Source organism: Rhinichthys klamathensis, unplaced genomic scaffold (genome assembly GCF_029890125.1).
Source record: "Rhinichthys klamathensis goyatoka isolate OS25496 unplaced genomic scaffold, OSU_Roscu_1.1 h1tg000827l_1, whole genome shotgun sequence".
Taxonomy (NCBI): Eukaryota; Metazoa; Chordata; class Actinopteri; order Cypriniformes; family Leuciscidae; genus Rhinichthys; species Rhinichthys klamathensis.
The window spans coordinates 381,542-404,821 of record NW_026607209.1 but is presented as its reverse complement, the minus strand read 5'-3'; the positions used below and the strand labels follow the sequence as shown (position 1 = coordinate 404,821).

The following is a 23,280-nucleotide window of genomic DNA, read 5'->3' as shown; positions in this document are numbered from 1 at the left end:
GATTGGAATTCATTAACACACACACACACACACACATTTCACTATCACATCTGACGTTTACGAAGTATTTGTGAATCAGGAGAAGAGTTTTCGGGAAGGTCTCTTTACGCGCAAATCACTCGCATATTTACTCGTATATTTACGAATGTTTCATGAAGGAGACCCAAAGAGCGCTTATCAGTGTCAACTAAATGCTGGATTTTCAAAAGTATGAGTTTTCAGCACCATTGTTGCAGTAAACTTGCACAACGTTCTTGATGCATGGCGGTCTGTTATTGTGGGGACATTGACTTTACATTTTCACGCCCTTAAACATGATGCTAAATAAAATGGACTGTGATTGGTTACTTTACATGTCAGTCAGATGTCCTGTTGGTCCTTGGCCAATGAAAGCTGAGATTCTGCCATCAGTCTGAAGGTCTGGCTACACAAGACTAGCATGACTTCAATATCCACCACCATCAAGTTCTGACAACTCTTTCGGTCTTTACATTTTTCCAGAAATTTTGAGTTAAAATAACTTGCAGTTAAAGGTATTGTAGGTAGGATTTTAAAAAAAAACTTTTTGCCAAATTTGTTTAAACTTTCTATATATATCAATGCATAATTAAAATGTAAGTACTCTGGAAAAGAGAGTATAAAAATCGAGTGTCTGTAGTCCTCTCAGGGCTGTAATAAACACAGCTACTTATCTCCATTCACTTCCACCCCCTCCATTCTGGGCTCCTTCCAAAACCACGCCCCCAAAACACATGAACGCGCGATGCCGACAGCTCACAGCTGGAGGACGCGCTTACCAGCGCTCAGCGGAGAGGAGCAGTGCATGTAGTGACATCATGTCAGACTCACATGTAATAAAATACCTAACTTTATCATTATGAATATAAACAACTAACATGGCTGTTAGTACTCACTATCAAGCTAGCATATCGATACTGTTAAAGTTTAAAATATATTGAGTTTGATTCGTTAACGAGCTAGTAACATAAAGCAAAGCTAAAAACAGGTTGCATTGATACACGTTTTCCCATTACAATCAGTTACACTGTGATGAAGGTGAATTTCGTGTAAGATTCATAACATATACGCCGTGTTTTGCATGTAATTGTGTCTCTTACTAGTCTCTTACCCTCCTCGAGTCAAACGAGTGCGCGCATGTGGGCAGCGCATGTAGCAGCGGGGGTGTTGCCATGGTTGCGAGAGAGTGACAGTCGCCTAAACCAATCCTTTGTTTCGTCCCGGAAGGAAATAATGAGCTGTGTTTAGTGCAGATTAAACGGTCTAGAGTCACTCGATTTTTATACTCTTTTTATCAGAGTACTTACATTTTAATTATGCATTGATATATATAGAAAGTTTAAACAAATTTGGGAAAAAGTTTTTTAGACCAAAAACGACCTACCCTACCTTTAAAGTGTTATTAATTTAATTGATTAGACATGCTTTTTGATTATTAAAATCAGATTCAACCATTAAAATGGAATCAGGAAAAATTTAAATAGAAAAAACGGAATTTGGGAAAAAAAAAATATTTCTTTAAATTCAATAAGTTTCATGATTTAACTCTTTCCCCACCAGCATTTTTTTTTAAGTTGCCAGCCGCCACCAGCATTTTTGATAATTTTGTAAAAAAAATTCGATGGCCTCCAGAATATTTAGTTGTATGAATATCTAAATAAGCAATATATTTAAAAAAAGAACAGAGCCTCTGCTTAAAAAAACAACAACTTCATGCATTCTTTTTTATCAAGGTTTTTTTTTTTTTTTTTTTAGGCTATGACGTGCATAAGCAATGCTTTTATCGCTTGTTTCTGCTCCTTATTTGCCTGTGTTTTGATCCGGAGATTCTCTTCTCTTTCAGAAAATGCGTAATAACGCCCCCTTATAACAGTGAAGACACAGAAAGCCGGAAAATTCCGTCAATGGCAGGAAAAGAGTGAATTAGACATGCTTTTTTATTACTAAAAATTTAATTATACCATTAAAATGAAATCCAGAAAAATGAAAACGTTAACCGCTCAATGTGGGAAGCCCCAGGGTATTTCTAATGTATTTTGTGTCATAGAATAAAATGTGAAAATATCTTGAGCTTGTGTTAACCACAGACCTTATCCCAGACAAACACTTAAATTAAGAGCTGTGGCGTTTTTGGGAGATTTTGATGTGTTACTCATACAAAGCTATTATATAGATTGAGAAGAAGAAATAAAGCTCTCAAGCCAGATTGACGACTTTTTTTTATGATACATTTATAGTGCTTTTTTGAGCTTGACAGTCGTGGTCACTGTGAATTGTATGAATGGACAAGTGGTGCTTGAACATTGCTTAAAATGTCTAATTTTCTGTACGCTGGATAAAATAACAGCACATCATGGGTTTGGAATGACATGAGGAGTAAATATTGACAGAATTTTCATTCTATTCCTCACGATGCTGCGGTTCTCGTCTCCGTTCCTCCCTTCCTTTAGGGCTTCCCACTCTTCTGTCTTCGATTTTTCCATTTCTTTCTGCGGAATGAAGTTTGTTTGGAAATTGAATATTTGTTGGAGAGTGCGATGCAGAGCACTTGGTAAATGTCTGCATCATACGGGTCTGTCGTGTCTGTGGTTCTCTGAGGCAGCGCTGCTGTCATTGGCCTTCAGACTGAGCGTTCATTGTGAGTCCGCCGACTGCAGCGGGGAATGAGGACGGCCAATGGGTGACTGCAATCGCTATGGGAACTCTGTCCTTGGGAAACACCGGGAGCCTGTGAGCTCAGCAGACCTCCGGCTTTGCTGTGTTGCCACAGAGAGGTTTCTGGCCAATGGGAGCGAGGCAGCCCCTGAGTGTGCTATAAATAGCCTCACAGGCTGCGGGCAGTGTCAGAGCTAATCTCACTGCTAAATGGACAAAATGTAACGTAGGGGTTTGATGGATGCCGTGCTTTCGCCGTGACACCTTGCTGATGATAGGGAGAAGAGAACCGATTGGTTTTTTCAGCAGTTTCTCACTTAGCTGCAAACTGCAGAAATGCTGAAAGAGATTTTTCAGTTTCCTGTGCAGTCAAAGAGTTAATTATGAAACACATTCTCATTATTTAGTCATTATTGTTGGATGGGCTAGTCCTGCTTGAGGCTGTTAGCTGATTGTCTTTTAGAAAAGCATTAAGACACATGTACATTCTTGTTTCAGATGTCAAATCAATGGCTTCTATCTAGGGCTACAACTACCAACAGTTCTGATTCATTCATTCATACATTTTTCTGCAGATTATTTGAATTAAACAATTTATATATACACTCACCGGCCACTTTATTAGGTACCCCATGCTAGTAACGGGTTGGACCCCCTTTTGCCTTCAGAACTGCCTCAATTCTTCGTGGCATAGATTCAACAAGGTGCTGGAAGCATTCCTCAGGGAGTTTGGTCCATATTGACATGATGGCATCACACAGTTGCCGCAGATTTGTCGGCTGCACATCCATGATGCGAATCTCCCGTTCCACCACATCCCAAAGATGCTCTATTGGGTTGAGATCTGGTGACTGTGGAGGCCATTTTAGTACAGTGAACTCATTGTCATGTTCAAGAAACCAATTTGAAATGATTAGAGCTTTGTGACATGGTGGAAGTAGCCATCAGAGGATGGGTACATGGTGGCCATAAAGGGATGGACATGGTCAGAAACAATGCTCAGGTAGGCCGTGGCATTTAAACGATGCCCAATTGGCACTAAGGGGCCTAAAGTGTGCCAGGAAAACATCCCCCACACCATTACACCACCACCACCAGCCTGCACAGTGGTAACAAGGCATGATGGTTCCATGTTCTCATTCTGTTTACGCCAAATTCTGACTCTAACATCTGAATGTCTCAACAGAAATCGAGACTCATCAGACCAGGCAACATTTTTCCAGTCTTCAACTGTTCAATTTTGGTGAGCTCTTGCAAATTGTAGCCTCTTTTTCCTATTTGTAGTGGAGATGAGTGGTACCCGGTGGAGTCTTCTGCTGTTGTAGCCCATCCGCCTCAAGGTTGTGCGTGTTGTGGCTTCACAAATGCTTTGCTGCATACCTCGGTTGTAACGAGTGGTTATTTCAGTCACTGTTGCCCTTCTATCAGCTCGAACCAGTCTGGCCATTCTCCTCTGACCTCTGGCATCAACAAGGCATTTCCGCCCACAGAACTGCCGCTCACTGGATGTTTTTTCTTTTTCGGACCATTCTCTGTAAACCCTAGAGATGGTTGTGCGTGAAAATCCCAGTAGATTAGCAGTTTCTGAAATACTCAGACCAGCCCTTCTGGCACCAACAATCATGCCACGTTCAAAGTCACTCAAATCAACTTTCTTCCCCATACTGATGCTCGGTTTGAACTGCAGGAGATTGTCTTGACCATGTCTACATGCCTAAATGCACTGAGTTGCCGCCATGTGATTGGCTGCTTAGAAATTAAGTGTTAACGAGCAGTTGGACAGGTGTACCTAATAAAGTGGCCGGTGAGTGTGTATATATATATATATATATATATATATATATATATAGAGAGAGAGAGAGAGAGAGAGAGAGATATGTTTAAATATATATACATTATATGAAAACATTATTTATTTTATATATATATATACTGTATTTGTAATATTTATCCATTCAAGAAAATGAATTAAATCAATTTATATACTCATTATTATTTATTGCTACATATGTAACAGTAACATTTAAGATCAATCAAATAAATGGGTGCGTTAAATTATTTTAACGTGTTATTTTTCTATAACTGGTTAAATGTGTGTGTGTGTATATATATTTACACACACACCATATATATATATATATATATTTATACACACACACACACATATTTTATAAACACACATTTTTATGTTATGCGATTAATAGATTTGACAGCAGGAATATATACACATTAGGGATGCTAACGATTAATCAACGATAATAATTTTCTCAATAAAACTTATCGATCGCCGATTAAGCAAGGTCATGCGCATATGTGCTGCTCAACCGCGAAACACGTAAAGCAGACCCGAGGAGAAATGAAGCGAGCGCGCCCAAGTTATGTTTACGTCAAAAGGCTAGATTTACATCTTCATGACTATAAGTTTCCGTGTGCATTCGCAGCCTTTTGTTTTATGCAAATGTAAGTTGTAAAATTGTGTAGATGTTTGAATATACACTACCGTTCAAAAGTTTGGGGTCAGTGAGAATTTTATTTTTATTTTTTGGAGGAAAGAAATCAATACTTTTATTTATCAAGGAATAATTAATTTGATCGAAAGTGACAGTAAAGACATTTATAATGTTACAAAAGTCTTTTGAACTTCCTATTCATCAAAGAATCCTAAAAACAAAACAAAAAAACTGTACAACTGACAGACCAACAACTGTTTCAACATTGATAATAATAATAAATGTTTCTTGAGCATCAAATCCTCATATTATACTGATTTGTGAAGGATCATTTGACACTGACACTGGTGATGCTGAAAATTCAGCTTTGATCACAGGAATAAATTACACTTTACTATATATTCACACAGAAAACAGCTGATTTACACTGGAATAATATTTAATACTATAACTGATTTTTGTTGTATTTTTAATCAAATAAGCGCAGCCATGGTTAGCAGAAGAGAATTCTTTTAAAAGTATTTAAAATCGTACCGACCCCAAACTTTTGAACGGTAGTGTACATCACATGAAAAAAGTACATTGCATTGACCAAACACTCAAAGTATATTTCTGGCCTTAAACAGCCCAGATGTGACGTGAAGTGGTGGTTAGACCTGTGCATGTTGATGGGGTGAGGTAGATGTCATGGATTGAAAAGCTTTGCCTGATGAGGAAGTCTCTGTGGTTTGGGAAACGTGCTCTCCGCTCTACATGTCATCATCATAGCCTCTAGCCTCGTTCTGCCAAGTGACAGACGCCCATGACTCATCGCTGGTGATATCCAGGAACTGCAGAAAGAGATGTGGAAAGTGAGAGGAAGGAGTTATATAACCAAAAAGAGGACTTTAGTTTCTTTGGATAAAATCATCTACTGCTTACTTACAGGCAAGACATGTGCTTTATTACACCCTGTGCTGCTAGTGTTAATGTGATTTAACTGACCAATCACCAGTATCCACTCAACATCCAAGCATCAGAGAAAGCTGCCCTATACAGCTCTGATATTACCCATCATGAGCCAGTAATGGATGTGACTGCTGCTGAGCTGAATAACTGTCAAAGTGGAAATGCAGTTAAAGGGAAGTGTTTGACGAAATTGCTGCATTTACAGTGCACAGTGTGAGAGAGATTACCACCGTCTTTAAACTGTCTTTTTAGGTGAGGACTTGTCGAGGTAATTGCATACGTTAGTTTCATCTGAAGAAAAAAAGAAAAAAAAAAGTGGAATGATGCTTTTATGCTTCACAACAAGACATCAATAAACACATTCAGGAACTTTTGTTCTTGTTTGTCACATTTTCAGCAATTGCATCCCGTCATTAGTGGTACAGCTTGAGTCAATGTGAAATGCTGTTTGCATCTCATTTTAATACCGTAATCTGATTTGTTTCCATGTGAAACATGTTAGTTAAGAAAAAAGAAAAAGAAAAAAATGTGTTAAAAATACACAGACATTACTGTTCAAAAGTTTGGGGTCGGTAAGATTTTTAAAGGGATACTCCACTTTTTTTGGAAATAGGCTCATTTTACAACTCCCCCAGAGTTAAACTGTTGAGTTTTACCGTTTTTGAATCCATTCAGCCGATCTCCGGTTCTGGCGGTACCACTTTTAGCATAACTTAGCATACATCATTGGAGTGGACAAGACCATTAGCATTTCTAAAAAAAAAATGACCAAAGAGTTTCGATATATTTTTCCTATTTAAAACTTGACTCTTCTGTAGTTACATCGTGCACTAAGACCGACGGAAAATGTAAAGTTGCGATTTTCTAGGCTGATATGGCTAGGAACTATACTCTCATTCCTGCGTAATAATCAAGAAACTTCACTGCCGTACCATGAGTGCAGCAGGCGTAATGATATGACGCAGCGCCTGAAAATAGGCCACCTTCCGTCAACACAACGGAACTATTTTCAGGCGCTGCGTCATATCATTACGCCTAAGCTATGCTAAAAGTGGTACCGCCAGAACCGGAGATCGGCTGAATGGATTCAAAAACGGTAAAACTCAACAGTTTAACTCTGGGGGAGTTGTAAAATGAGCCTATTTTCCAAAAAAGTGGAGTATCCCTTTAAAAATGTTTTTGGAAGAAGTCTCATGCTCACCAAGTCTGCATTTATTTGATCGAAAATACGGTAAAAACAGAAATATTTTTAAATAGTACGATTTGAAGTAACTGCTTTGTATTTGAATTATGGCTGTCACAAATAACTTGTTAGTTTCTGGGAAAATAAGTGTAAATACTTGCAATACTGACGTTGTATCGAGAGGATAATCCTCACATAAGAATATTGATACCAAAAGTTTTATGGTGCGTTCACACCGGACGCGAATAGCGCGTCAGGCGCGAGTGATTTCAATGTTAAGTCAATGCAAAGACGCGTTACGCGCGTAAAAAATTCCTGCGGCGCGAATGAGGCGTAGAGCGCGGCGCGGTAGACGCGAATACGCCTCATTCGCGCGTCAAGTTCGCGCGAATGGCGCGAATTGAGCGTCTGGCGCGTTAAGCGCGTTACGCGCGAATGATTTAGTTAGTGCTATTTGTGCATTCACGCGTTTGACGCGAATTCGCGTCTGCCGCCCGAGTTGAAAAATCTGAACTTCTGCGTCAATTCGCGCCGCGTTAACCAATCAGGAGCCTAGCTGCTTGCTGCTGTCACGTGGTGAAGTATCTGGATGCTTCAATAAATTATTTTGTAATATATGACTGTGGTTCTAATGCACAACAAAGCAAATATTTTATCACATAAAACTTGATTTCAATATATGAGACATATTCATTTTGCATTGAATGCTATTTATTCCATATCTAGATTATATGAAATATTATTATAATGTAAAGACAACCAACATATAAGTTCGTGTCTGGACAGTGATGTGTGAGAGAGAGAGAAAAATCACAGGACAGATTAATCACTTTTGGAGGCTGGCTTCATTTATTATCAAAACAAAAATAAATGACAGATTAGGTGGATGCGGGCGAGGGTGAACCTCGCGCCGGGCTGTAGAGCGCGGGCTCGACAGGCATAGCTAGACCACTCGAGGCCGAGGGCTTATACGGCCTACGCTGTCCTCATCAGCGTCCTCACCATTAGGTCCACCAAACCTAGCTCCTGGAGCAAATTGTGAAACTCCTGAAACCCTCCGGAGGTTCTGGTGGACCCGAGTACAGCGACGATGTCCCCTACGGAGCTGCTTCTGCTCTCCAGAGCATATACGAGCGGTGACTCTCTCGAATAATGCTAATGCTAATGCTCGATAAACATCTAAAAAGATGGCCGCCAACGGGTTTCGAAACTTTCGCCTCCGGATTTCGCCTCTGACGCGCGTAAATTTCGCTTCAAACTTTTGTTTTTACGCGCGTCAATTTCGCCATTGACACGCGTATTAACACAAAGTGGTCAAGCGTCAAACTAGACGCGGTAGACGCGAATTTGACGCGCTATTCGCGTCCGGTGTGAACGCACAGTTAAAGGTGCTCTACGTAACTTTTAGCGGCCTCTAGTGGTGATGTTTCAGATTGCAACCAAATTTTACAAGAGCGCTCGTGCTCGAACTCATAGACAATACCGTCTATTACGCAAATATCTCGGCGAATACTAGATGGATTCGGCGAGCACCGAGCTCGTTGGGACCATCTAGTCGAGCTGAAAAGAACCATATAAGTTCCATAGTTTTTGGTGGTGTTTTCGCGGAGATATTAGCAGAAAACCATCGGGCGCGCTGCAAAATTGCGGACGCCGGTGACGTCACGATCTCAGAAGAAAATCGCTCGTATCTCTGGAACGCAAAGACCCAGAGAGCTCAAATTCGGGGGAGGAGGTCCCAGGGGAACCCTTGCCCGAACGCTAGAGTGGCGGGCCTCGGGGATGCCCCCTACCGGATCGCCGTTCGCTGGGACCCCCGATTTCGAACGGCTATAACTCGGGGAGCCGGGCGAGTTGGACCTCGGGGGTGGGCTCGTTCGAAAGGCCCCGTCCAGCACTACGAACGATTCGAGTCTTGGGAATATTGATCAAAGATTGACTGAGATATAAGCCGAAAAACGTGCGCCTTTAACCGGACGTAACTCCCTGACCGTCTACAATAGACTGTATATAAGGAGAGAGGCTCGGGAGCGCGCATGCACGTCACATCCGTTGGATTTCGCGGTAAATCCGACCCGGAGACTTCACATAGAAATAGGAATACTGGCCTTCAGAGGTAATAGCAAAACTCGACAAGTGGATCATTTTAATGTGTGATTACAACCCCTTCACACACAGGCAATAAAAAAAGGATTCATTTTAGGGGAAAAGTTACATAGAGCACCTTTAATTGGTAATTTTTTTTTAACTTAGTGTGAAAATTAATGTCCAAAATAAACTTGGGGGAAAAAAAATGAACTGATAGCTCTCAGATACAGTATATCTCATTCAAATATTAAAAATATACCATCTTTGTTGTTTCCAGATTAATTTGAAGACACAATGCAGAATGTATTACAACATAACAATATAATATAGTCAAACAAATTGTAATGGTAGGTTCGATTAATCATTCTTAACATTCACTTTTGATCATTTTAATGCATCCCTGCTGAATAAAAGTTCTTTACAAAAATAATAATACTGACTCTAAACTTATGGATGGTAGTATATTATTTTTTCATTTATTTAAAAATATTATGAAGACAAAACACTTTTTTATATATTTACATTTTATGTACATATTTTGGCATGTTATTTTAAATAAGAACAGGATCATGTTTTAGGAAACCAAATAGAGTCAGTTTAGAATTGTTGATGTTAACTTTGAGACAATTGAAATCAAGGTCCAGTAAATTTGCTTGAATAATGTATGCCCCCCCTTTTGTTTCCCCTTCAGCATCAGCAGGACCTTCTGGCCCTGAAACATCAGCAGGAGCTCCTGGAACACCAGCGGAAGTTGGAGCGTCATCGTCAGGAACAGGAGATGGAGAAACAGCAGCGGGAACAGAAGCTCCAGTTACTCAAAAACAAAGAACGCGGCCAAGAGAGTGAGTGTCCTCGAACATCTCATTACCTGACTGAAACGCATAAAGATCTTCCATTTATTAGGCTAATTAGCACTGCGGCGCGGATGTTTGACTCAGCGTTATACTCTCCTTTCATAACCAAAATTGAAAAAGTTTCAGACTGAAGTAGTCAAAAAGCTCATAATGTTGTCAAAGCCATGGACTAGCGGTTAGATCAGGTGTCGCACCACTCATGCAGATGATATGAGTTTGAGTCTAGCTCACATCCTTTCCTTCTGACCATAATTTCCTGTTTTCTTTCTAAAATGATTTTCAATAATGTAGCAAAAGAGCAGATATAAAATAAAATGTTTTGCTTTCTGTATATAATTTATTCCCAGTTTGAATAACGGTTTTGTTCTTCTGCAGAGCAAATATGGACTTGCTACTGCTAATAGATACATGTAAGTGAGCATGTAAGATAGGCTGATCTAGGCAGGTGGAGCTGGGGGAGGTGGAGGGTTTCAGAGCAACTTACAGCAAACAATGAACCAGACTATTAAAATGCCGAGCAAGCAATCTCATTGGCTACAAGATCAACAGAGGCCAATCAGCTTGTGCCGTGCAGTAATTATGTGATAGGTTGTAGATTGCATGTGAAGGACTTATCAGTCTGCGCCCTCTAGAGTTTCATGACTGAACTAGATATTTCATAATGTAATTATAAAACAAATCCAGTCCCACTTTATATTAAGTGGCTTTAAGTACTATGTACTTACATCAAAAGATAAGTGCAATGTACTTATTGTGTTCATGTTGTATTGTAAAACACTTTTGCTGCTATTTAGGTGTGACAGGGGTAAGGTTCGGGACTGGTGTGGTGGTATGGTATAAGGTAATAAATGTAATTACATAAATTAATTACAGCTGTAATTACATGCAGGTATTTTTTTTAAATATAAGTACATGTATGTATTGTACACAATAAGTCCATTGTATCAAATGACTAATTTCAATGTTAGTACATAGTAGTTAAAGCCACTTAATATAAAGTGGGACCAGCACACCTCTCATGCACATTAGGTGTAGTTACAGGTATAAGAAAGTAACAGTAATTCTTTCACTAGTTCTGTTTATTTTCTAGTATATTCTTATCTAGAATGTTCCTGGCAGTACAGCCAGTCTATTTTTATCCATCTCTGTTGTTGTTGACACGGCGGTCACCTGTAGCCCGCGAGTAGCGCGTGTTGTCTGGCGACGCAGATGTGTACGTACACCGGCGACGGCCTCTGGGGACATGTTTACAGACAATGGGAAAGGTGGTAATTGAAGGAAAAGCTGCGAGAATGCATCCATCTGATGTGTTTCTTTCAGAGTGAGAACAATAGTGAGAAAAAAAGACATCTTTGTTTAACCGTTGCGGTCTCTGTGGAATTGGAATAGAGAGTCTGGATAAAGGGGCCGTTTCTCTCAGATGTAAAGAGATATCTGAATCGAGTCGGGCTGCAGTGGAATAGCTGTTTATCGACACCAGAAAACAAGTGTCAGCCTTTGTAGTCTTGATCAATTGGGCACTGTTCCATCTTCTCGGTCTCATGCCGAAGAGACTATTAAGAGTTTTTGTTAAGACCATTTAGAAGACGAAATTACAGCACTGCAAATTACAGGGTGTAGAAATGGTGAAGAAATTGACAGTCAGTCACAAATGCATAAAACCCCTTCCCGAGGCTTTTGGAGAAATGTAGCTGGTTAACACAGCTAGAGGCTTTGAGAATGCCATTGATGTCCCGCTGCTTGTGCTCTTCCTGAACTGTGAGGTCTGATTGACAGGCGCTGTGGCGAGCACTGAGGTGAAGATGAGGTTGCAGGAGTTTGTCCTCAACAAGAAGAAAGCGCTGGCCCAGAGGAGCCTCAACCACTGCCTGTCCAGTGACCCGCGCTACTGGTACGGGTGAGTATCACAACCTGCTCAGGGCTGATATTTCAAAAAGGACATTTTACAGGTCCCTTTTATATCTTACTTTAACAGAGTGGTCAGCTGAGACCGATTTAAATGCAGTTTACACTTAAGTGCTAACTCAGATGTGTCAGGGAGAGCGTCTTTTTTGTTTTTGCTACTACATATATCACAAACTACATCAGTATGAGTGCATGTTTGCAAAGTGCAATAAAGTAAAATATTATTAATAAAAATAACACAAAATAATTACACAAGTGCTTCACCTTTCAAAAATGTATTAAAAATGTATAAAAAGTGAAGTAGCATACAATAAAAGGGCATATGCAGTAATGTCAAAAAAAAAGAATTTTTTTTTTAATATATGAATTTTACAAACATTTCATTTTGAGAATGATAGTTAATTGCTATTTGAGTCAAGCTCCAATATGTTTTTTGTTTCTCCAAATGATGAGCAAAGTGAGTGGGTAGGCAGTAAGGGTGCTCCGATTGATCGGTCGCCGATCATAATCGGCCGATAATTGCTTTGGGATGTGTGATCGGCGGTCTCTATAAAGGCCGATCCAGAAAAGCTGATCAGATGACGCAAAACTCGCGAGACAATTTTTTTACGCCCTGGTAAAAATGGCTTCACCGGTCTGGCAATTCTACAACAGGGCTCTCAAGTGTCAAGCTGCAAGCATTGAGCGTGACAGTCACTCATTTCGGTCTTTTGTCACGCTCTCCCGCCACACATTGTATTTCTCACGCTGAAAAACTATTTGTAATATATTTAATATGCCGCAGCGGCCAAAACTCTGGCCGCGCCGCTCTCACTGTGGAACCGGCTTGAATCAAGCGCGTTTCCTCTGGTGTTGTTCGTCGAGGTACACAATAGCCAATCAGAAAATAGCACTATTGTATCTGGGTAAGATTTAACGCAACAACCAATGACAAAAACGTATCCAACCCCCCCATCAAAACTGAATATGTTCATCAGCGGTTACAGTTATATCAAGCAAGGATACGTTTGTGTTTTATTTTGTGATTACACCGGAATGAATAGAGTCCGCAACGGCGATAGACTGAAGCGCGCGTCCGAGTGAAGACTGCGCGAGGCACAGAGCACTGTATCCATGCAACTGATCGCCGCGGCAACGAGCGCGCAGCTTGAGTTCAAAAACACATTTTAGCGCTAGATTTCTTATTTAATAGCGAACTAAATGAATGATCTGCTAGTTAACTGAAGATGTTTTATTTATTTATATTAGGTACATGGTGGGACAGACTCACTGGATCTAAAAAAAATCAATCTAACCATAGATGTGACCAGTAGTGGTGGCTTTCTTAATCTGTTTAAAATAATTTTGCAAGGGTTCTTCAAACACACAAACACACACATACACGTCTATATTACTAACAGGGGACTATCGCTCTACACTGGCCAAGAGGGGACTACTGTTTCTGGTCATTTTGAAGAAACAAAAATGACATACAAAATTTTCTTTTAAGGTCTTTTTTCATAATATTACTTCAAATATGCATTTTTTATTTTAAAAAAAATGCCAAGAGGGGACCTGAAACTCTGACCGATTTCTACCTATTCAACAGGGGACTCCCATAGCCTGCAATGGAACTGTGTGTGTGTGAACAGTGAAGTGAACTGGCATTGAAGTAGTCTGTCACACACACACACACACACACACACACACACACACATACACACACACAAAAGGTTTCTCTACCTCTCTCTTCCTCTCTAAATGCCCACAAAATCTGACTAAGCATCCCAGAAAAAAGCAAAGTTATAGATACAGATATGGAAGTTGTTCGTTTTTTTTTGTTTTGTTTTTTGTACTGCCTGTGGTCCTTTAAGTGTATTAGGAAAAACTGATGGCTGACTGACTCAAAACATTATTTTGGCTATAGCCTTTTTTGTTGCTGTTTTTAGTTTAAGTAGTCTAAAGCTAAATGTAAAGACTCAGATGTTCTGTCTTTTATTAATTTTATTTTATATTCTACAGGAAAGTTGTATGTCAAGCCCTAAGCTGCTCCCAATAACCAAGCTGCTATGTTAATACATGTTGCTTGCAAAAAAATACACAGGTGTCAATTCATTATGCATTGTCTTCTCTTAAATGTAATACTTAATGTACATTGTTGTTAAATATAGTTTAATAAGTAATGCGACATGATAAAAAGAAGTTTTCAAATAGACCCTGTAATCGGTGATCGGTATCGGTATCGGGTGATACAGCTTCCAGTAATCGGCGATCGGTGATCGGCCCCAAAAATCCTGATCGGAGCACCCCTATAGGCAGTGTTTCATTGTTGTTTGAGATGCATCAGGAGAGATTGGGTTTACACTGTGAATACGATGTGGTCACAACACAAGTGTTTTTAACTAAAGATGCGCCGATTGCAATTTTCTTGGCCGATTACGATTTTTTTTGTAAGTGTGAAGTTGTGAACTGCTGATACTGATTTTCTATCAAAGGACTATAATTCATAAGATCTTCAATGTAAATTTTTATTTAAAAAAAAAACAAAAACAAATAAACATTTAAAGCTGCAGTCCGCAGTTTTTCCTCTTTGTCGCCATCTCTGTTCGAAATCTGCAATTGCAGTCATTCGCGGAATTATCAACTTTACGTGAGTTGTACTTCAACACCCTCGACACGGCACAGCGTGGAGGAACACAGTGTTTGAGGAGAGTGCGCAGAACAGAGAGGCGGGGTGAGCAAAGCTCATTATCATTTAAAGGCATATGCACTGAAACCGCGTGCTGAAAACAGAGCTGTTTTTGACCAGGTAAAATAAGTGTTTTCTTACAATACTAATGAGAATTTTTAATTAAAGTATATTAAAAAATTTTAATTTAGACCCTAAAGAATCATATTAGCTTGTACAAAAATGGCATTATATGACCCCTTTAAGAGTTTATTCACGGATCCAATATACTGTTACACAACATTTATCTTTCTTAACTAATTAGGTTCCAAAACTGACTGTGTTTAGCTGAATACTTGCCAAGACGGGCATTTTGACATAATCTTGTGAGTATTGACCGTTTAATCGCAGTAAGCCATTTATTTTGGTACTTGCGACTCACAAGCTGTTTGAGAGGCGGTGTTTACACCTGGATTTTACGTTGACCACTTGTGATCAGATCATCTGCAATGGATCTTAATGGCAGACCAAAACAGCTAAAGATCCACATTCTACATGAAGTTGACGCCAAACTTCAGACTGAATATCCCTGTAGTTTTTGCTTGCAGCACTACAGTATTCCAAAATAAAAGCATGTTATATAAGTTTCTGTTTTGATTGATTGATAGTTTTGTTTTCCCTCTTCAACACACAAAAGATGTAGCTGGCTGTCATCTCTGCATTCTTGAAAAATTTGAACAAGTTTTGATTGGGGCACTTCTCGTGTGTGGAAGATAACGGTGAAGAGGAGGCAGTGTATCAGTGTGTGTATGTGAATTTGGGAGTGAAAAACTCACTCCATCAAGCCCACCTTTCACGCTCCTCTTCTGTGAGGCTGGGAAAATGGGAAGAGAATGTTCCTTTTGAAAGAAAGGTTCCAGGCTTTTGCATTCACATACTTCCGTGAGCACTTAACGAAAAAAAAAATTCTTTACTTTCCTTTAAATCCTTGCTTATCTGGCTTATGAACTTTGTATTTTGAGCACTTCTTGCGTTGTTTTTGTCTATTCACGATGACTCGCTTGGTTTAGTCCTCAGTTGTAAGTCGCTTTGGATAAAAGCGTCTGCTAAATGACTAAATGTAAACTTCTGTACGTGTGTTCAAAAGTTTGGAGTCTGTACATTTTTTTTTATCAAACTCACCAAGGCTGTTTATTTGTTACTGTAAAAACAGTAAAAAATTGAAATATTACTACAATTTAAAATAACTGTTTTCTATTTTAATATATTTTAATATGTAATTCATTCCTGTGATGCAAAGCTGAATTTTCAGCATCATTACTCCAGTCTTCAGTGTCACATGATCCTTCAGAAATCCATTTAATATGCTGATTTGCTGCTCAAGAAACATTTATTATTATTATTATTATCAATGTTGAAAACAGTTTTTGCTGTTTTCATTTTTTTGTAGAAACCGTCTTATCAATTGCATGCATCCTTGCTGAATAAACGTATTGATTTCTTTCTTTCTTTCATAAATAAGTAAATAAAAATCCTACTGACCCCCAAAGTTTTTAATGTTGCCGTATGTTTGAGCCAATAGCTTCTTCATTTCAGACATCCACCATACTGATTACAACATTTGCACTAGGATTGATCAGAAGTGAGGTATTTCTGTAGCCTCTGTGGACTATTAAACCAGATGATTGGCGCTCCGGGTCTGTTTGAGATGAGCTGACGATAGGCAGATTAAATGATTGGGTTTTTTGGTGATGCCAGCTGACTGTAGATGCCCCAGTGCAGTTGTTTTTCCTGTTGAGGAGGAGCTAATCTCTTTATTTTTTGCAGAGCTTTGATAGGCTGCCTGCCACTGATGTTTTGAAGTCTGAATGTGTGTCGTACTTAAGCATGTTCATTTATTAACAGAATAACGCCCCGCCCCCCTCTCTTAGGCTGCACTGAGGCATCATGGGTGATCTGAGTTTGCATTCCCGTTACTTGGCAGAAACCGTCCTAGTGCTGGGAATGGAGAGCAGCTGTGTGTGGAAATGTCTTGAAATGCACATATTTGAGCACCTATGCTTGCTCTCATGAGTGTTTGTGATTTGTTCCACAGGAAAACCCAGCACAGCTCCCTGGACCAGAGCTCACCACCTCAGACAGGGATTTCCACTTACAACCACCCGTTGCTGGGAATGTACGACCCCAAAGATGACTTCCCGCTCCGCAAGACAGGTACTGTAAAACTAACCTCCTTCTTCCTAATGTGTCCTGGCCTGTCAGACTTTCACTGGGGTTGCTTAGGCCAGTTCGGGTTTACTTGTTTAGAACTGGTTCCAAAACACGTGGAACAACCTCTGTGACCTTTGCTTCCATTGACGCTTGTGGAAACCCTTTTTTTTTTTCTCCCGCAGATGCAGAAGCTTTTTTTCTCACACCCACACACAACTGTACAGGATTGTGACGTTCAACTTCAATGGCTGCAAAACCTAAAATTAATTAGCAAACAATTAATATAGTCAAACCTTTCTGAACAGTGTTATTTTAGAATTATTTATATACTATTATAGTCGTATTCATATTTTGAATTAGCTTTTGTTTTGATATTTTCTGTTTTAATTTACTTTTTTTAATGTGTTTTTTTTTTAAATTTTGTATTAGTTTTTGTTCTTTTTAAATATTACTATTACTATAGGTTTATTTGTTTAGATTTAGTTTATTTTTATTATTATTATTATTCTTTCCAGTTTATAATTATAGTACTTCAACTTAAAATTAGAAATGTTGCTTGGCAACCAACTGAAATAATATTTAGTCTAATATTTATTTTATTTTATTTCAGCTTTATTTCAATTAAAAAAATGTTAACAGTTGTAGTTAAAAACTTAAAAAGGGTGAAACATCTGTTTTGATCCAAAATTCAAAGCAATATAGTAAAAATAAATAAGTTAAAAATGTGTTTTGCATAAATGATACCTATTTTAAGACCATTAAGATCTTTTGCATGTAACAGTATTCACAATTTATTGACGCATTTTATTTCTATGACAATTAAATTAGAATAGAATTAAAATAGAATTTAGTACAACAAATACTGCAGGAATGAATACCTTTTAATTGTACTTTAGTAATGAACTTCAACATTTACCAAATTAAGTATTTAATTACAATTTTTTTAAAAGTTAGTGTCACATTAATGAGAATTCGGAAGAGAAATGTGCTGAATTGTCTTGAAAAAATACATTAAATACATTTTTTTTTTTTTAAGTATAAATGAATGGTACTATTTTATTTTATTTTACTTTTGAAACATGACCAGGACGTGTTCTTTACCATTTTTGTGAGATCCTCCTCTGTCCAACAGCTCTGTCCAGGTAACATTGTCCAGATTTCCTTGATAACACTGAAGACTCTTGTCCTTCACACCTTGCAGAACATTCTGGAAAGTTTTCTGCTTCTGAGAAAAGGCGGAGGTTTAGGTATAGACATTCTCTGTGGCATCTGCTGTGTATTAAGAAGGGCTCCAGTGTCTGTGGGCTGGCATTGGTCCTGTGCCCCCCTGCTTCAGCAGCGCTGTCTTCACTATCAGGGCTCCAGGCGGTGTGTGTTAAAGAACTTGTACCCCCTCCCTCTCTGCTGCAGGAGAGCACTCAAGGGCAATTCCTATGCAGACTCACTTTGGGCTGGTTTAGGTAGCGTAAGGCCTCTGTGCTCATTAATCACACTGGAAATGGGCCTGTCAGGGACCCGCAGTACAACCTGCCCTGGGCCTTTAGCACACACAGAGCCCCGGTGAGACCTGCGTAATTACAGTGCAGGCCAGGGAGACGGGAGGAGGGGAGGAGGGGGGCGGGAGGTGTTACGGGTGCGTTACAGTCGTAACTGCGGATGGAAGGTGAATGCATCTCCTGCTACTTAAAGCAAAGTGTCCAACTAGACAGAAACCTTTATGACCTCTGGGTCCGCATTAAGATGACAATTGACGTTCACTGCACTCAGAGTCCGAAACTAACTTTTTGCCCCACATGCCAAACATGAGCACTGAGACCGGTTCCAAATATTCCTTACAGGCATTTTTTTTTTTTTTTTTTTTTTTTTTTTTTTTTGCATTCATTTTAATTTAAGTTTAAAAAAAATATATGTATATATAAGCTTTTTAGAAGTTTATTATTGTATTGCTTCAACTAAACAAAACTGATAAATGATGCCTTAGCAATATATATATATATATTACAATTTTTTTTTGTATTATTGCCTTGGTGCCATGACACACTTCATAGACAAATGCTTTTTATTTTTATTTTATTTTTGCTTGATGTGATGAATATTTCACCATATGTGAAATATTCATCCTTTGTCACCCTTCATAGACAAATGCTTTTTATTTTTATTTTATTTTTGCTTGATGTGATGAATATTTCACCATATGTGTTGCCACATGGGGTTCAGGAGGGAATAAAGCCATCCTAGACAAACAAACGACGCAAGGAATAGCTGTTAGAAGATGCATGTTTTCTTTAATAAACTATTTCAGTGTTTCATTTTTAATTGCATTTACATTTATTCATTCAGCTGACTTTTTTTGCATGTCACTTGCAAATAATCTGAGCTTCTTATAATCATTCTCATAATTTAGATGTTGACGAGTCACATTTGGCTCTCGGCGAGTGTCAATATTGGCCCCTGATTTCACTGTTGCAACCCACTGTTTGGTTTGACGTGATCCAGTGTTCCCACAGTTCATTGTTTTCATAATCCGTGAGTGGCACAACCTCTTTGACGTTCTTTCATGGTTATATTTCCCATGCGAGCTGTTAACCTGGGAAAGCAGCAGGATGATGCAGGCGGTGGAACTTCGGGAAAGAGGATCTGATGGACTGAACGTCAAGCTGTGAAATGTTCTTTGTTTAGTTCTGATGATTGAGTTTGCGGTAAGGCTCGTTTGCGAGTCGATTCCAGTCCTCCCGCTGTAGATAAACCTCAGTTTGCTCTGGCTGGCAGAGTGCATTCCTGCAGTGGGGATACGGAGAAGGAGGGTGGCCCGGGCCTTAACCAGAACTGTTTGACGCTCTCTTTCCCTCCATACCGCCCCTCTCAGGACAGGCCAGAGTCTGTTTTCTCACGTCTCACCTAACCGTCCGACATCTGGAACCTTGGCTGTTGGCAGCTGCAGGAAGTGTGATGTTGTTTTAGGACAGTGAAGTCTGCAAGATGTCCAGTGCCATGAATGGTGCAAAGATGGTTCCTCGTCTGTATGTATATCATGATTTTCTAAAAGTGGTGACCAGTGTTTTGGGGGTAATACGTTAGACGTTGTGTGATCAAAGAGCTTTTTTATCTAATGAGTGTTGCTTTTATAGTTATTTTGTTCAAACAAGAAATGCATGTTTACATAATCATATTTTTCCCCCCAATCTAACATCTAATCTAATATCAGTTTTTAAATACATATGTAATCAGATTTTTTGACAATCAGATTTTCACCCCACAAGAAATACGTTGCTCATTAAATGTACAATTTTCAAATAAGTAATGTATCATGTATTTAGATATTTTTCCCCAAAAAGTAATACGTTGCTTATTAAATTTACACAATATCAGTCACTTTTTCTTACACATAATCAGATGTTTCAAATAACATTTCATTTAATCAGATTTTTCACGCACCAATACATTGTTCTTTAAATTTTAACAATATCAATTACTTTTTAAAAATAATGTTTTCACTTAATCATTTGTTGCTTATTAAATTTACACAAATTACTTTTTTTCCAAAGTAACATTTTATGTAATATGATTTTTTTCACAATCCGTGATTCATTGCTCTTTAAATTTACACAATATCAGTTTATTTTCTTTAGAAGAAGTAACATTATGTAATCAGATTTTTCACACAATTTTCACAGTATCAGTTACTTTTTCAAACAAGCAATTATGTATTCAGATTTGTTTCACTAATTTATATAATCAGATTTTTCCACTAATTCACTTATTAAATTGACACAATATCAGGTACTTTTTCAAAGAAGTAACATTACTTTTACATATAACATAATAGTTGTTAACTACACAAAATTGACACTTTCAAATAAATAATATTAATTTCCCATTTTTTTAGTTTGAAGCAGCCAAAAATAACGCTGTGTCTTCGTCATTAATTTGGTCATAAGCAATTGCCATTTTTGTGACAGTTGCTTGTTACAATTGCCATGTCTCGTTTCTGATGATTATACCACATAATTAAAATCTTTAAAAACTTAAAACAAAAAATGTAACATTCGGATTTGTGATGCTTTACGTTGTTTCTTGTGAATGTGAGATGGCGATAAAAAAAAGAGGAAAAAGTGGAGGAAAAATAACATGACGTTGCAATAAAAAGTAATGCAATATTGTAGCATGTTACTTTTTAAAGTAACATTCTTCACCAGTGGTGTTGACACGTTCTTCCTTTCTCTCCTCGCTAGGTGTGAATGTATCCTGTAAGTATGTGACTCAGCGAGAGCTCTTTTGTTTCATTCATGCGTTCTCTCTTCTGAACGTGTTGGAGCAGGCAGGAAGGTCACAGAGCTGACTTTTTGCGCAGAGCAGGCTTGCAGCGACTGTGACTCTTTTGCTGTGTGACTCATTCTTTTTGTCATGTACAAAGTGTTTGTTCCTGGCTCAAAATATGATTTGCTCTCAACCGCTTTAGGGCAGCGAGTAAATGACTGTCTGTTATGCCTCACTTTGTGAAACGCAAGTTGTACTTGCTCTAATTTGATCAGAAATTGGACACTTTTACAGAAAATGAGTTTGAGACGTATTGTACTTCTCATTTGTACTCCATATGAATCGCCTCCAGGTTACATTAAAGTGCTCTTCACATTTATGTTGACGCGTCAATTTTCACTAGGGAGTGTACAGAATTAGAAAGCCGAGGATGGAGAAATCTGGAAGGAATTGAGCTTGAGCTTTAAACACAATTAAACTAATCAGCCTGGAGGTTGCAATTTGTGACCTAATACCTGCTAATAACAGCTGGGATTCAGGCTGGGGAACAGCAGTAAAGGACAGAAGCAGATGTCGAGTCAACCGAATATTTTACGTCATTGACTAATATTTTCTTCTTTTTTTTTTTAGCAGTGATGGAAAAATCTGAAAGCCGTCCGTCATTTTGACAGATTACACTGAGGGTGATGTATTCTAACATGTAACTGTAATTCCCACCCCTGTCCAGTTGGTGGCGAGTGCGCTCCAGTATGGAAACTGAGTTCTGCCTCTGGAAAAAAATGTAAACTGCCACGAGAATTCATCAGTCAGAGGCAAAGATGCAAAATCTAATGAGTTGCCTCTGCATTAGTCTCCCTTGATGTGTTAGATTACACACAGTCGAGCATCCAGGTTAGGTCAATGTGGACCTGGAGGAATATTTGAGTTCAGGAAGATACAGAGCTTCGATTTGAGTTTAGTTCAGTTCATTTTTTACGGTTTGTTCGTATTACAATCGGAATTTAATTTTTTTTATATATTGTATTGGTCATAGTTGTTTTAGATTAAGTTTACATGACAACGATGTACTAAAAACTGAAAGTTTATCCTTTCCGTTTTTCGTGTACAGACGATAATGTTGTCAAAACAATCCCCGTTCACACGGATTTGCGAAAACAATTAAAAACATGGCAGGCCAGTAGTTGGCGATGTCACTTTGTGAAGAAAAACTACGCGCTTGTAGACTGAACTCGTAATACGCATGCGCATGACATCACCGTTTTCACAAATTCTGTTTTTTGTAGTTTACAAAAGACAATAACAGTATTTAATTTTCAAAAACGTGCACTTTGAAACCCATTTGTAAATGTTAGCGTTTTCAGGCTCCCAAAACACTCTTGTTGTGTAAATGAACGGCCAAAACGCATAAAAAGTTTTCCCTTTTTAGTTGAAGACGGTGTCGTGTAAACGGCCTCTTAGGCCTCGTTTACACTGTCAGTGAAATGTGACCCAATTCCGATTTTTTACTCGTATGCGACACAGATCGGATGTGTTCTATGACAGTGTAAACAGGAAAAAAACGCATGCATTCGGATATTTCGAGATCGGTTTCAGGCCTCGTTCATATGTGGAAATAAATCGGATGTAAATCGGATATGTGCCAATGCGACTGTCATGTAAACAGGCAGATCGGATTTTCAGAGGCATTAGGCTGCGTCTCCACGGTTTAATGACGAGAGAAACCCCGACACGGATGGCCCGACGAAACATTGTGTCGTCGTAGGAGAGGAATGTGGACACACGTTGACACAACATATCAAAGGTTGGCTTGCTCATCCTAAAATTTCGGACCCACTGCTCCTCGTTAAAGCTCGCCACGATCTCATCAAAGTGCGTTTATTGCACGATTTTTGTGCAAAAAGTGCCATTTACGCCAAAAATAGTTTTTGCGTGCATGATACGCACTTTATGGCGTTTAATGCGCACGTTTACAGTGAGTATCATATGCAAGCAACAACTATTTTTGGCGAATAAATGGCATGAGAAATAAAATTTGTGCTATAGATACTCACTTTTATGAGATCG

General features: G+C 38.8%; 1 protein-coding gene across 1 annotated transcript in view; it reads left to right on the top strand.

Moving 5' to 3' along the window:
• hdac4 (histone deacetylase 4) overlaps positions 1-23,280 on the top strand; it is a 120,635-nt gene that overhangs the window by 15,524 nt on the left and 81,831 nt on the right. Inside the window, exons 3-5 of the mRNA XM_056243696.1 lie at positions 10,034-10,184; positions 11,973-12,093; positions 16,844-16,962. Coding sequence (XP_056099671.1) covers positions 10,034-10,184; positions 11,973-12,093; positions 16,844-16,962 — 391 coding nt within the window. The remainder of the gene's footprint in view (positions 1-10,033; positions 10,185-11,972; positions 12,094-16,843; positions 16,963-23,280) is intronic.